This window comes from Scardinius erythrophthalmus, assembly GCF_964197995.2.
Source record: "Scardinius erythrophthalmus genome assembly, chromosome: 6".
Lineage (NCBI taxonomy): Eukaryota > Metazoa > Chordata > Actinopteri > Cypriniformes > Leuciscidae > Scardinius > Scardinius erythrophthalmus.
In genome coordinates, this window is record NC_138226.1 from 10,931,325 (window position 1) to 10,945,960 (window position 14,636).

Below are 14,636 nucleotides of genomic sequence, written 5' to 3' on the forward strand. Positions count from 1 at the left end.
GTTTGAGGTTTACAAATGTCAACATAATTTCATTTCAGGGTAAAATGATCCATTCAACCATTCTGCAAAATATATTCATATATCATTGACAATTATTGTATTTTATCCATCCACATTTCAGAACATTTTTAGAGGTTTTATTTAATTTGGGAGCTGTCCCAACATTGCTTCCCCATTAAACTGTGCCAATAAATGTATCTGCTGCCAGAAGTGACATAACCTAAACTGACTGATTAAGAAAGAGGAAATTTCAGGGTTTATAGTTTTTTTGCCAGTTGCAAGTAGACAACAGCTGCACTGCTTGATGCCAGCATATTGCCAAGACAAAGCAACAAATGAACCAAAAGTCTGTGACTAAAAAGCAGTATCCTACTGTTGTTTCGCTGGTGATGTTCAGATAAATGCTGGTTGAATTCAGTTCATTGCAGAAACCTCAACATCCAGATAACATGGATTCAAATAGAAAGAAGAGTCTGTCGAAAAACAAGTACACAAAGAGTCTAATGTGCGTCATCCATATCAAAAAAGGCCGCTGGGCAGGAACAATTCAGTCCTTATTGCAAAGAGTATACTGTAGCCTACTGTAGCAGTTTCTGAAAAAAAAATATGGCCATGGAACTGGACAAACAATGTCAGAGAAAAAAAAAAGATTACAAATGTTAAGAATAGGATTGCATTCTAATGACCCCAGTCATAAGCAGTGGATTTACTGGTCCTTTCTTTGAAGAAAACATACAGTAGACAAATAACATCGGCAATAGAAACAGGCACAATCACTACATGCAAAAAAAAAAGTTCATGTTAACAATGAACAAAACCATTTTTTTCCACTAGCCACAAAGAGGAAGAAGTTTCTTACATGCACAATGAAGGTGTGAAGAAGGTTCCACCCCTAATTTAAATACGTAAATATCTTTAAACTATGGAGCAGTAAAAGTACTTCTGTATATTTCAATGCACAAAGTAAAACACTACAAAAATTATATCTTTATCTGAGACGGAAATTAGTTTTTATCTAAATCATTTCCACCATTTTGATGGTTTTTAATGCTTCCTTGTTGCGTCCACAGCTCAGTGGAAAGTCTTTTGAGTCATTACTTCATCCATCTTTTATTTGTATTTCAAAAAATTAAAGGACACCACATGACTATGGACACTGGTACAAAAACTAGAACACCAGAATTGTTATTTTCATGTAGGCCTACTCACCTTCATGCCGTTCAAAAACGTATGACTTTCTTTCTTTATTTTTATAGCATACTCCTGGACAAATAATTGACATAAAAGTGACCATATTAGGCTACATATTAGTGCAGTTTATTCCAAGTCTTGTACGTTGCTGCTCTCAAACGTCAAAGACGTTAGGTCACGAGAGGCGAGTCATGAGAGAACGATTACGTTTTATGGAAGGCCGCAATTAAAATGGCAAATGGCGGTTTGGTCGTTTGTAGTAGCCTATATATTTGCAGTTCATTTTGGAATTTCTACAGAAGGGAAAAAAGAGAACAATTTACAATCTTAAAACAATTATCCAAATATAAAAATCCTTCTTCTTACATTATAAAAGGGCAAAAAGTTATCTAAGAAAACGCAAATGACCACAGTTCCTAAGGTAGGATCGGTCCGTTTTTAAGGTCAGGCTTAGTTAAGGGTCAAATATCACTTTTGGGTGAACTATTCTTTAATATTAAAGAGTTGAACAGGTAAAACAAGCACAAGAAATCAAACTTTATTTCTCCTTTATATTACAATACAATTCTGACTACAACGCCAGATTAATTTGACCATCCACAGAGGGGAAAATACTAATGAGTTAGGAAAGCAGTCTCTGATATTAAAGATTACAAATAAAGCACATCTCACAAGAACACACATTAGTTCAAATAAAATGGACACCTGGCACCAGGTGAAGTCCATCCTCTCATGCATCACTAAGCATCCATACAAACACATGGGAGGTCCTCAGATAATACTACAGTATCTTTATCTGAATCAGAAAACTTAAATAAAATAAATTAGAAAACAAACAAGGCAGCACGGCATTTTATGATTATTACTGTAGGTCAAACAAACGGTAATACCTTGTGGCAATATTTGCTACATTTCACACAAATGCTGCATCCAGTAATATTGTTTCAAAATCCTACCAGCATGTGCACAGGTTTAGTTCTCCAGCGTAAATCTCACAATGTTTCTATAAAACTAAACCACTACAAAGCATTAAAGAGATTGTTTACCCAAAAGATGTAATAACGTCATCATAAACTCACCCTCATGTTGTTCCAAACCTTTCTAATGTGTTCTCACAGCTCTATTCCATACAATCTTAAATGAATGTGGACCAGGGGCTGTCAAGCTCCAAAAAAGCACCATAAATCATGATAAAGTCTGTCAATAAGTCATGCACTATATTCAAAGTCTTCTGAATCTGAAATCATTTTTTAGTCAAAAGCAGTTTGGACATTATGTTACAAATAACTCCTTTAGTGTGTTTTGGGTGAGAAAATGGTGACAGAATTTTTCATTTTGGGGTGAACTATCCCATTAACTTTCGATGAACATACTCAAACAGACTTCCAAGATACCCCATCACTCACCAAAACTTAACACAGTACAAACCAGTTGGATACATTATTCCAAGTATAAATATGATACATTTATGGCTTTTTCCATTTGAGATAATATCTGTGTGACAAGTTCATAGTGCAAACTTTTATGATATAAAAGTTCTACTGTACTTCAGGTATCTTATGTGTTATTCTTCATTTGTCTAGTTTAAATTCACTGAATCCACTTAAGAATTAACACTCTGTGGCGAGCTGACAACATCAGCTCATCAACTCCACACCAGAAACTAAAATCTTATTGTGGCACTGTTCAAATGCTAAATTGACCTGACAGGGCTCTGCGGCTTTCTTCCAGTCTCACAGATAATGGTCTTTTCCTGCCAGCTCATTTTCACATTCAAAGGCCTTTAGTGGTCAGTATCCAGCTCCAGAATCTGTGACAGGTCCAACCACGGCAAGAGAGCTTATATGCAGCATTAAGAATGAAACGCCTGCTGGCTAAGGCCGTCAGAAGTAGTCCCTTCGCCGTGAATCATCGCTTATGAAGGAAGGGTTCCACTGAGCTGGGTAGATACAGGAATGCCTTGAACCGGGGAGGCCGGAGAACGGATACAGACCATTACGCTCCAGGTCGGCATTCCTCAGTGCAGGCTAAAAGAGATAATATCAGTCATAAATTAGTTAATCATGTGGAAAATCCACCAATTCAGGATGTGCATGGTCATCTGAAGTGTTTTTTCTTTCCTGGTTTTATTTATTTTTAACCAAACATCATGAGACGGACTCAAACTCGCAGTGCCGTGGCTCAGCTCTGGTTTTACAATACTGTATAAATGATCAATGAAATCTCTGGAGGTCAAACATAAAAGTGCATATGAACACATACCGAGTAATAAATGTCTGTCATTTGCAGGAGATTTTTGGTACTGCCGTTCTCCTGCATCTCAATAGTCTCTCTGCCCCACTCCATTGACACACGATTACCCTTTGGAAACTCTGCGTAGGGCGACATCTGAAGGTCTCCACTTTTGAAGATGATTTTGTTGATGTCATTTTTGTCTTTTCTGAGGATGCATTGTAAAAAAAATACCTTTTAGACTTTATTGTCATTTAAAATATATAAATAAAGCTATTTGTGTGTAACTTAAGGAGGAAGTTGCCATTTTTTATTATGATCTTACTTGCAGCAGGTGACTATAAGAGCAATGACGACAATCAATAGAAGAGCTCCTCCAGCAGGAGAGACCACCACGGCTATCAGCTTATAGACTATTAAACACAAGATTATTTTAGCGACATAAAAAAACGTATATTTATTGGCACTGAAACACACAAGTCTGAAATACAATTTTAACGGAATGATATATTTTACAAGCTTTATATATCACACCGCACTTAAAGGGTTAGTTCACCCAAAAATAAAAATAATCCTATAATTACTCTCCCTCAAGCCATCCTAGGTGTATATGACATTCTTCTTTCAGCCAAACACAATCGGAGTTATATTAAAAAATATCCTTGCTCTTCCAAGCTTTATAATGGGAATGAATGGTACCATTTTATTTGTTTAAAGCCCAAAAAAGTACATTCATCCATCATAAAAGAAATCCATACAGCTTCAGGGGGTTAATAAAGGCCTTCTGAAGCGAAGCGATGTGTTTTTGAAAGAAAAATATCCCTATTTATTATAACTTTATAAACTATAATAACTGGCTTTTGGTAATGGCCATACGTGAGTCGAGTTCCGGCCGAAGAATGACCTCTGATCTCACGCATGACGTCTTGACAAACGCGGGAGAGCAGAGGATAGAAAAAAACTAAATACCGGTCACAAATTAGAAGTCTAAAACAAGAGTTTTTAAAGAGAAATGTTTTTTTGGGCTTCAAAAAAATGGTACCATTCACTCATTATAAAGCTTGGAAGAGCCAGGATATATGTTTTTAATATAACTCTGATTATGTTTTGCTGAAAAAAGGAAGTCATATACACCAAGGATGGCTTGAGGATGAGTAAATTATGGGATAATTTTCACTAACCTTTTAAGTTATTTTTACATCTTTTACTCTTAAAGCATTTATAAATATAAAAATAATATAAATAAAATAAAATCTTACAATTATTGCAGTTGAAACCTCCAAATCCAAACATGCACCTGAAGAAGTTAAAAATAAGTTTATTTTTTGCAACAAAAAAAAAAATACATATGTACAAAACAAATACGAACAGACTACCAGTGAAAAGTTTGGACTCTATTGGCTGAATTTGTTTCCCATGATCTTAAAAAGCTTTTGATCTGAAATTGGAAATGGATGAGTTGGACCGGATAGTGAAGGAAAAGCAGCCAACAGGTAACAAGCATGCCAAGAATAAATGGGAACTCCTTCAAAACTGTTTAAAAAGCTTCTCAGGTGGCACCTCATGAAGTTTAGAGAATGCCCAGGGAGTTCAGAGCTGCAATCTAACCAAAGAGTGGCTATAGTGAAGAAGCTAATTTTAACATAATTCCCATACTTCCATAATATAGAACAAATTAGTATGTCCAAACTTTTGACTGATTGTTTACAGTGATATTTGCTTAACGTGTAAATAAACCACATACTTACTCAACACAGCTGCCATTAACAAGCTTGAGTCCATCTCCACAGTCTAAAAAAAAAAAAAAGTCACTTTTTAAAGATATGTAAAATAAGAAACTTGACATTCATTTGAACAGTGGCACTACACAAAATCCCACAGTTTAATTATTCAAAGAACTGAAAAGGGACAAGAGTATGTTGTACCTCTGCAGGTCATGTCCCCTGGGTCCTTTTTAAAGTACCCGGGGTGGCACTGACAGTATGGGATCCCGCTAGTGTCTGTGCACACAGAGTACTGCAAATCACACGTCTTCTGAGCCAAGCACAGGCTCCCCACTAAACAGAAAGAAGTGCTTCAGAACAAAGAGATAAACAGTGCCACAAAGAGCTTTCCAAAATATTATTGTAGAGGCCAAATGAAAAAGCCCTCTCAAGACTGTGTTATCCGTGTGTATTGCGTGATTATCATATCTCTGAAGTGGTGGAGTAGAGTGGAGGATAAGAACAGAGGGAATGGATTTGAGATAAGAGTATGATGCTGAATGGTACCGTGATATGAGAGCTGGTGCTGAAGCTTAATGGTACAGTGTGAGTACGTCCGGCTGCAGTTGCTCAGGGACATCTGGATGCTGTTGTTGACATCCGCGCTGGTCACATTGGAGGAGAGCGAAAACATGCTCACCACTGAGATCTGCACACCTTCTCCATCTCTGCACAGGGAAAATGTATTCACATACGTGTGAGAACAAAGAAAAATCACACCCTGAATTCAAGTCAGAAATGAAATTATGAATTTATATATGATAGGAATATGAATTACTGAAATACTGAAATTATTATTATTATTTTCAGCATTAAATTGCTCAAACATGACAGTAAAGACATTTGTAATGTTACAAAGGAACAATTTTTATTTTAAAGTATATTATAATCGAAACCAGTTAAATTATAATTACTATTTTACTGTATTTTTGTTTGAATAAATGAACCACTGGGTGAGCATAAGACCTTTCAACAACATAAAAAAAATACATTTGAACAGTAATGTAGTAATGTATTTAATAAAGCGGTAATGCCTACTGATTGCAGCACATATATATCTACCGCTGTATAAATGGTACAGAAAAAAGATATCGACACTGGATTGACACATTAGTAGTTACATAGTACAGTATGACCAATTAAATTGATTTGTGTGCAGCGTATGGCCTAATTTTCCTGCTGGGTCTCTGGAAGATTAGTAGGAACTCACATTTCATCCAAAGTGGAGCGTCTGTAACCATGGAAGGTGGAGAGAGAGGCATTGAGCTGAAAAAAAAAAAAAAATCACAAATTTATCAAATAAACCTCAACTCCATGTTTAATACATCAGTGTATCATGCTCAACCAATTACCTCTCTATTTCCATAATGGTTGCTATATAACATTAGCTGCATTGAATTGGCTGTGTGGTTGTAAGGGGGAGAGGTCAGGTGTGAAATGCAGCATATTGTTGCATACCAGTTGTAGGATCTCTCTGTGAAGCTCATGCAGACCTGAACTTCCGAGATGCATGGAGTTGTTGACGGTGAAGTTGCCCAAAAATGTCTTCACTGCAGGGTTAAGCCAAAGCAAATAAAGTGAGGGTTCAGTTATCACTGAAATGCCTTTATGTTTTCTGGATATTATTTTAGTGTGGACAACTGACCACCTACCTTGCGTACAACTGCGGCCATCCTCCAGGTCAAAGCCCGGGGCACATTTACAGCTGAAAGATCCACTTGTGTTGATACACACTGAACCCTGGGGGCACGGACTATTCACACACTCATCCACATCTACAGAAAAACACAACGCCTAATCGATCCATGTTCATTTTTGTCACCAACTCTAATGGAAACGTATCACATTATTAATATACATATTGTGGCATGTGGTAACTTGTTTAAAAAAATTAAGAAATTGGAAATATTGACTACATAGAAAACTAAAATAATGTAATTTATAATGTAACATTGTATTACATTCCGTGTTAATATATATGTTTGTCAGAAAACCTCTATCTATCCTAAACCTAGTTCAACTCAAGCATGAATAAAACCTTTAATTTGATATTACAGCATTAGTGATCCCAAAGTCAATTCCTGTTCCTGTTTGTCACTGCCCTCTTAAGTTACACCATTAAGACTTGTAGCTTGACAACAATGGCCCAATTTAGTTGTTAGTGTCCATTAAAGTGGGTTTCTTACCTTTAGTGCAGAAGGGTCCGGTCCACGCTGGGAGACATTGACAGTAACTTCCCTCGGCTGATCGAACACAGTGGCCTCCATTTGCACAGGTTTTAGGCTCACACACATGACCTACAGAGGAGAAAGAGATTGTTAGAATTGTTCTGAAGTAATTCAAATGAGCAGGTGAAGTCACAAATATTGTATAATATCACTTAATATACAATTACTAGTCTGAGTCAAAAGAGCCAACCCAATTCTCTCTTTCAATGGGACTTTGTCAATTTTTTTGCCGGCTAAGTGAAGATTTTAGGGATAATCCACACAAAAGTGAAAATTATGTCATCATTTACTCAACCTGTGGAACATGAAAGAAGATCATTTGAGAAATGTTGCAGTTTTTTGTCTTTGGTCTCTAATGTTCTTTTAAATATCCTTTATTTATTTATTTTTTTCCACAGCAGAAAGTCATACGGGATTGGTACGACATGAGGATGAGCAAATGAAGACAGAATTTTCATTTTTGGGTGCACTATAACTTTAAATCTAATCATTTCGAAAAAATCTATAGCATAGCTATCCTTGATAAGCAACATGATAAGGTATCATTAAAGAGCAACTTGCAGGTTAGAAGACCCAACAAGTCAATGTATAGAAAAATAATGTAGGAACTAGATTTTCTTTAAAAAAAATTATAAATATGCTACAGTGGCTTCTGGAGTCGTTTTTGTGAGAAAATTTTACTTCCGCATCTGAAAATGGGCGTGACGGGCGAGAGTCGTGACGTAGCACGAGGGAGAGCGGTCGATTCACACAACAGGGAAATATGGATTGCAATGACATTTCGGACACTGAGGAAATTGTTTACGGACCACAGCCATACAATTATGAGCCTGCTAGGCTGCCAAGAGAGCAGGGACAGGCCAGGATTAATGTTAGACAGAACATATTGGAACTTACAATAACAGAAACTAAGCTTTGATCAGGCGTTTGTCATGCTCATTAATATCCGCCCAGACTAACGTTACGTGATATAACTTAGCAGTTTCTCATGGAGAGACAGAGAGATATTTATTCATGATACATTTTTTGTTCCATAGGTGCTTGTGTGGGAAATGCGAGGCAATGTTTACAGCTGAGGAAAGTCAGTGTTACAGGGAGGTGGATGCATACTGGGCCTTAGTGGAAAATGCCAAACTTCCATGGTTGCAGTTAGTGTTACTACAGTAAAGCCATGGTGAATGTTGCTGATCTGTGGACACTGGATAGTTCGTTCATTCATTGCACAATGTTTATTCCTGGTTTTCACGTCAGCGCTGTTTGATTCGTTAATAACGGAGAAATGTGAATATTTCTCACTAGATCTCGCAGCGATGTTATTACTTCAGTGGCGAACTCTTTATTTACCTCGCAGTTAGGCTACAGTGTTGCTTGATCAGGCTCGCGCTGCACTGGTCCAAACTGATAAACGGTCCACACAAACACAATAACGAGTAACTGTTAGCTCAGTTTCGTTCCGCTTACATTGCGTTTGCCAGTTGATGTTGTGCTCGCGCCTACATCCGGCGGGAGAACCCGAAGATGCGTACACTGAAGAAACCGCACTAGCTCTGAGTCTCACCCGGTTCTTACTTCGGTATCCCATGTTGAACTCCTTCATATCGCCGGGACGATAATCATCCGATCTGAAGTGAACGCTACACACGACCGCGTTTTCCGAAGCCGACGCGGAAGAGAAATCCCGTCTCTTCACCTGCACAACCCGCACCCAGGCACAAAAGATAGCACCGTCCTTTTTCCTGTTAGGAAACCGGTGGACTCGATGTCCTGACAGGCTGGAGTTTTTGCAAGCTCCACAAACACATACATTTACCATGACGATGATAAATTGAAATACAAAAACTACTGAAAACACACTGTCTCACGACCGCTCTTACTGAATACCAACCTACTCTGCACTGAGCTGCGGCAGAGCACAGCACACGTCTCCCTCGTGTGACGTAAAATGACGCGATGTTGAAAAAAAAAGCGGCTTGTACGAGCAGTCAAAGAAACGCTCACTTTATCTACTAAATTGGTGTCATTATGTCGTTTTAAAACATTTTAAATCCTGCATTATCTTTTCATATGGTATTTTCATACACGGTTATATATTCATTTAGATTTTTTTTTTACCTGCAAGTTGCTCTTTAATGTCCATTACACAAACAATATGTGATAAATTACGCATATTTGGATGTATATCAGCCAGTATTATAGATTCCTGTTTTTCGTTCAATTTGATGCTGAATCTTTTAAAAACACTAATAATTTATTAAAACTGTTAAATGTAATCTCTGTCACTACTCAACACAGTACATTGTGATGATGTGATGCCTAAATTCAAATGAAGCATTTAGTGTTTATTTTTTAATTTATTTAGACAAATGCACATGACTGTTCAAAGTTTTGGGGCCGGTTAGATTTTTTTATGTTTTTAAAAGAAGAATCTTATGTTCACCAAGGCTGAAAAAGCAGTTAAAAAAAAAAAAAAAAAAAAAAAAGTAACAAAATGATTATTGTAATAAATATGAAATATTATTTCAATTTAAAATAACTATTTTCTATTAGCCATAACTCCAGTCTTCAGTATTAAATGATCCTTCAGAAATAATTCAAATATTCTGATTTGGTGCTCAAGAAACATTTCTCATTATTATCAATGTTGAAAATGGTGTGCTGCTTAATAATTTTTGTGAAAATCATGAAACATTTTTTCATGATTCTTTAATGAATAATAAGTTTAAAACAACATTTATTTGAGATAGAAATCTTTTGCAACATTATAAATGTCTTTGCTGACACTTTACATCAATTAAATGCATGTTATAACACTTTATTATATATATAAATAAACCGTATATAAATTTTATATCGAACATTTATCAGTAATGGGACAGAGTTCTAATATCTGTGCATCGGTGCAATAAACACCATTGATATTACCAACAAAAATGGTGATTTGAATGTTGCACATCACTGTATAAATACCAAAAGTCGAACATACCTGTTGACGCTGTTGACCTAAAAGGCATCTGCATGGTTGTGGTTCCCATCTCTGTGGTGCTTCTGTCCGTGTGATTCCTGGTGGTTACCGCCACAGTGGTCCTGGTCGGGGTGCTTTTGCTGTAAGGGGTTGTTGCACGTCCACCATGAGCAGTAGTGTTCCCTGGCGTGGCCGTGCTAGTTTCTATATGCAAGGTGGTGACGTCAGCAGAATCAGATGTGCTGGGTGCCTGTGGTACACCAGTACTGGAGGTGGGCGGGCGCTGGGTTGTGGAGGGTGTCGTCCGGAGCACCTGAACGATATCAGTGGTAACAATGGTAGTGTGTTCTGATTGTGCTTGCTGTGTGGTGCTTGATTGAAGCTGACGGGTGGTGACGGGAGGAGGCATGGTAGTGAATGAGTTGGTAGAACTGTAGACGGTAGATGCTTTGTTAGTGGCTTCCTCTGTAACCTGTGTCCTCTGAGTCGCTGGTGTGGCAGATGTTGGCACGACTTCCGTGTTTGTCTGATCATCGGTTTTGGAGACGAAGGGCGGTTGGCTAGTAAGGAACTTGAAATCCGAGTCATCAGCTGTGGTGGCTACATCGTGAAGCACTGGGGGTGTAGTAGTCAGGTCCTGAATGGTCGTCTCCTCCACTGTATGGGTTGGAGACCCTTCGGATTCCCCACGGCCAGTGGAGCTGATAGATCTGGTTGAAAACTCAGTGGAAGCACCAGTATCCACTGAATAAGTTACTGTGGAATCACGGCTCTGTTGGGATGTGCTAGTGGCATTGGTGTGCTCGCCAGAGGTAAAGGGTGGGACAGATGAAACAGAGTCACCGGTTTCTGTATAAGACGTCCCACTGCTTACCGATGTGACATCCGTTTCCTCTTCATCTTTATTTATCACTGTGAGAGGGGTTGTTGAATTTGGATTGTCATTATCAGACACCAGCTCAAAGGTCTGTCCTGTGACACTAGGCTGTCCTGTCTGTGACTCAGTGCCTTGGGACAACGTTGGCCGTTCGGTCTCCAAAGAGTGGCCTTGAGTTGCATTGGTGGCATTATGATCTTCAAAAGTGGGCTCAGTCTTATCAGACACCGTAGATACATCTACTGTTTCTACATCTACTTGGGTGACTCCTGATGTCTTCTGCTCCAAGCTCCCAGTAACAGAGGAGCTGGAGTCTTCCGTGTACGCAGAGGTGCTGTTGGAGATCACCGAAAGCAGTGTGCGTTCTCCGACTCGGTTGGTGGTGGAAGTGAAGGTGATATCAGTGCGAGTGAAAGAGTCGGTGGTGTCCTCATCTCTCACGGAAATGTCTCGCACTGTTCGGGTCTCTGTCTCTGTCACTGGCTGGTGGCTGGTGATGCTGTGCGATGCTTCTGATGAACCCTCCCATTGGGCTGTGGCATTATGGGTAATCTCTTTGTCAGACCGCAGATGTTTAGTGGACTCATCTGATACCATCCTAGTCACCCAGTCTGCTGTACTTGTAGAGATGAGTAAAGGTTTTTCTGAATGTCCTAGTTTGGAAAAAATAAAAAACAATGAAATATGGAAAACTATGTATTTAAAACTATCAAAACATTTAATAATAATGAAATTCAGGATTGGGAAATTTGAGAAGCATGGCCACTAGGGTGCGCTTCATGTGGTGTGAGCCTTGGGAAACTTTATGAACTATGTGAGATGTTTTCAGAAGTGACTGCGGATGTAATGATTTTGGGTGGAGAACAATTGGCAGCCAAGCTCGTCTAACCTAACAAAAGATTGAGCCCTAAAAATGGAGGGGATCTGACCCATTGGGACCTACTGTTTCCTTCCTTCAGCTGACCTAGCAAAGTCCATATTACAGCGTTGTCACTGCCTGCACTGAGTTCATACACAGGCAAAACTATAATCAGGTGAACCGCTGACTGGAGGAGGATGCTTTTCAATGCACACATATTTAAAAAGGGTGACCTTTTTAACCTAGCATTACCTTTATGGTCAACAAATCAGATCTAGATACTCTAATATAAATTTTCACTTTCATTTAGATTTGATCTTTTAAAATATGTAAATAAGTTGAATAAAGTACAGTAAGACATACTTTTGTAGCTTTGTTTCTTAGTAGGAAATGGAATCATGGCTTTGTCGTACATGGCTACAAAATAAAATCATTATACTTCTGGTATATAGAAATCCATTTGAATCTAAATGAGCTATTGTGAAATGAATACTTCCACAATATTTAGATCTGTTGAAGACAGAGATGGATTCAAAGTTGATTCTAGTGTGGAAAGCCATGATTTTTGGTCATTTCAAATTCAAAAAATTGACTCACATGCTGAAAATGTCTCTTTCACCTTGCATTACAGAGATGTTTCAACATAATATCTTTCAACTTGCATTATGTTCAGGGACGTCCAGTCAACTCTAACTGATGGGGATGGAGACAGGCCTAAAAACAAGCTGTTTTACATAAAGTAGATTAACATGATCTGCTTTCCCAAAAGCATCGTGAGCCTAAGTTGATCATAGAACAATTGCCACCAATGGTCTCTACCATCAACTTAGGCTCACAATGCTTTTGGTAAAACACAGCCCTAAACAATATAGCATGAGATCAAAAAAGGGAGTGAAATACAGGTTGTTGTTATTTTTGGTCAAACCCAGTGCAGACTGATGCAAAATAAGAAAGATTGGGCTTAATCACAGTTGTAAGTCTGGATATTTTTGGCTTGCTAAACAAAATACATACTCTCAACTCACTATTTTATACTTCCCTTTATTTTTTGAGGCTTCAAAGCTCATTGGAAAGTACTGTTAAATCCATATGGGTTTTTTGAGCAATTCTGAAACCGATACCTATTGTAGAAAGCTGTGTGGCCGACGGCCGCTATAATGCAAATCCATTATGATAGCAAAAACTTTTTTAAATACCAATCGTATATTTAGTCAAATATATTTACTCATCATTCAATACAAAATGTTTGTGGAGTGGATTATATCAGAGTAAATTCAATGCATTTATTTAAATTCACTTAATTGCACAGCACATGTGATGCCATAATTACATGGAACAGAAATATTTTAAATTAAATCACCCAAAAAAACAACTGCAGACTGAATAGAATTCATTGGCTCAAGAAAGTGGAACAGTTTATGAACCAGGATGTTCATGAGCCAAGGAGGTCATTCATTAAAAGAGATTCTCTTCCAAAAACAGAGGAAACAGAGTGCAAGTAATCTTATTACCGTAAGTTTACTTCATACCTGATGCTTCAGCTGCATCATAAAAAACGTTATTTTTACTAATGGGCTATTGCAACTTCAATAATAATAATAATAATAATAATGCATTGCATTGAGACAATCATTTATTGTATAAATATAAAATATAATTTATTTTAATGGTTTTCCTGTTTTACACAATTCAGTCTTTATCACATAAGCAACATCTGAGTGGAGGTGGTATCTTTATAATCTTTCTTATAACTGCAAAAGTTGTTCAACACAATACATTACACAGACTGTAAACCGAGGATGTTGCAGAAACTAGTGAGCTGCCTAGACAACACTTTGGGGCATCCACAGGCGCGTGGAAGTCTCACCCGCTCGCGTCCCAGTGATGGACACACTGGCGGGAATGTCCGTCATCTCCCCCGTTCCACTCGGTAGATCCACAGCTGTAGCAGTGGCCTCTCTCCCCGGCCAGGGAGACGTTTGTTTTGAACCAGTTGTTCGGGTAAAATAAGTCTCGGTACTCAACGGGTTATCGGTGTCCGTGTCTGTAGAGAAAGTTTCGGCAATCACAGTATTTAGGACAAGCATAAAGACCGTGAAAACCACACGGTGAGCGCTTCTCGCCACACACGTTTCCATCATAAAGAATTCCTAATAAATAAAACGCCAAAGTGGTCCGGGTCACCATCGGAAAGTGAGTCCGTTTAACAGTTTCCCATTAGTAAATTCCTTATGTTGGTTTTAAAGTCGGAGATGAAGGTTTAGAAGGGTTTTATTTCAGACAGCGAGAGTGGGAAACCGGAGCAGTGGGTGACTCCTCCCCCCGGGCAGGCGAGAGCGGTTTCCACCCCATTCCTGGATGAACGCACTCACAAATGTGTGCTCGATTCGGTTCAGACATTCAGGTGGGATTCTTCTTCCCCCCCCCCCCCCATCAAGTCTAAATCAAAACCCAGTTACCATTAACATTATACAAAATAATATGCTCCCCACTTTTACACATTTCTGTGCATTAAGACATTGAA

General features: G+C 38.3%; 1 protein-coding gene across 1 annotated transcript; it reads right to left on the reverse strand.

The window, feature by feature from the left end:
• Positions 1-1,713: 1,713 nt before the first annotated feature.
• heg1 (heart development protein with EGF-like domains 1) lies at positions 1,714-14,403 on the reverse strand. The gene is made up of 13 exons (XM_081368504.1): positions 13,980-14,403; positions 10,398-11,906; positions 7,373-7,483; positions 6,839-6,961; positions 6,645-6,736; positions 6,397-6,452; positions 5,694-5,854; positions 5,349-5,480; positions 5,172-5,214; positions 4,683-4,720; positions 3,749-3,836; positions 3,454-3,631; positions 1,714-3,218 (listed from the first exon to the last, which is right to left on the reverse strand). Exons 1-13 carry the CDS (start codon positions 14,251-14,253, stop codon positions 3,075-3,077), a joined length of 2,949 nt encoding a protein of 982 aa, XP_081224630.1. The 5' UTR covers positions 14,254-14,403; the 3' UTR covers positions 1,714-3,074.
• Between the last annotated feature and the right edge of the window lie 233 nt (positions 14,404-14,636).

Coding starts and splice junctions, on each gene's coding strand:
- heg1 (XM_081368504.1), bottom strand. CDS start 14,253: ATGATGGAAACGTGTGTGGCGAGAAGCGCTCACCGTGTGGTTTTCACG. Junction 6,962..7,372: donor CGGACCCTTCTGCACTAAAG/GTAAGAAACCCA, acceptor GTTTTTCTGTAG/ATGTGGATGAGTGTGTGAAT. Junction 5,855..6,396: donor CGCTCCACTTTGGATGAAAT/GTGAGTTCCTAC, acceptor TTCCCTGTGCAG/AGATGGAGAAGGTGTGCAGA.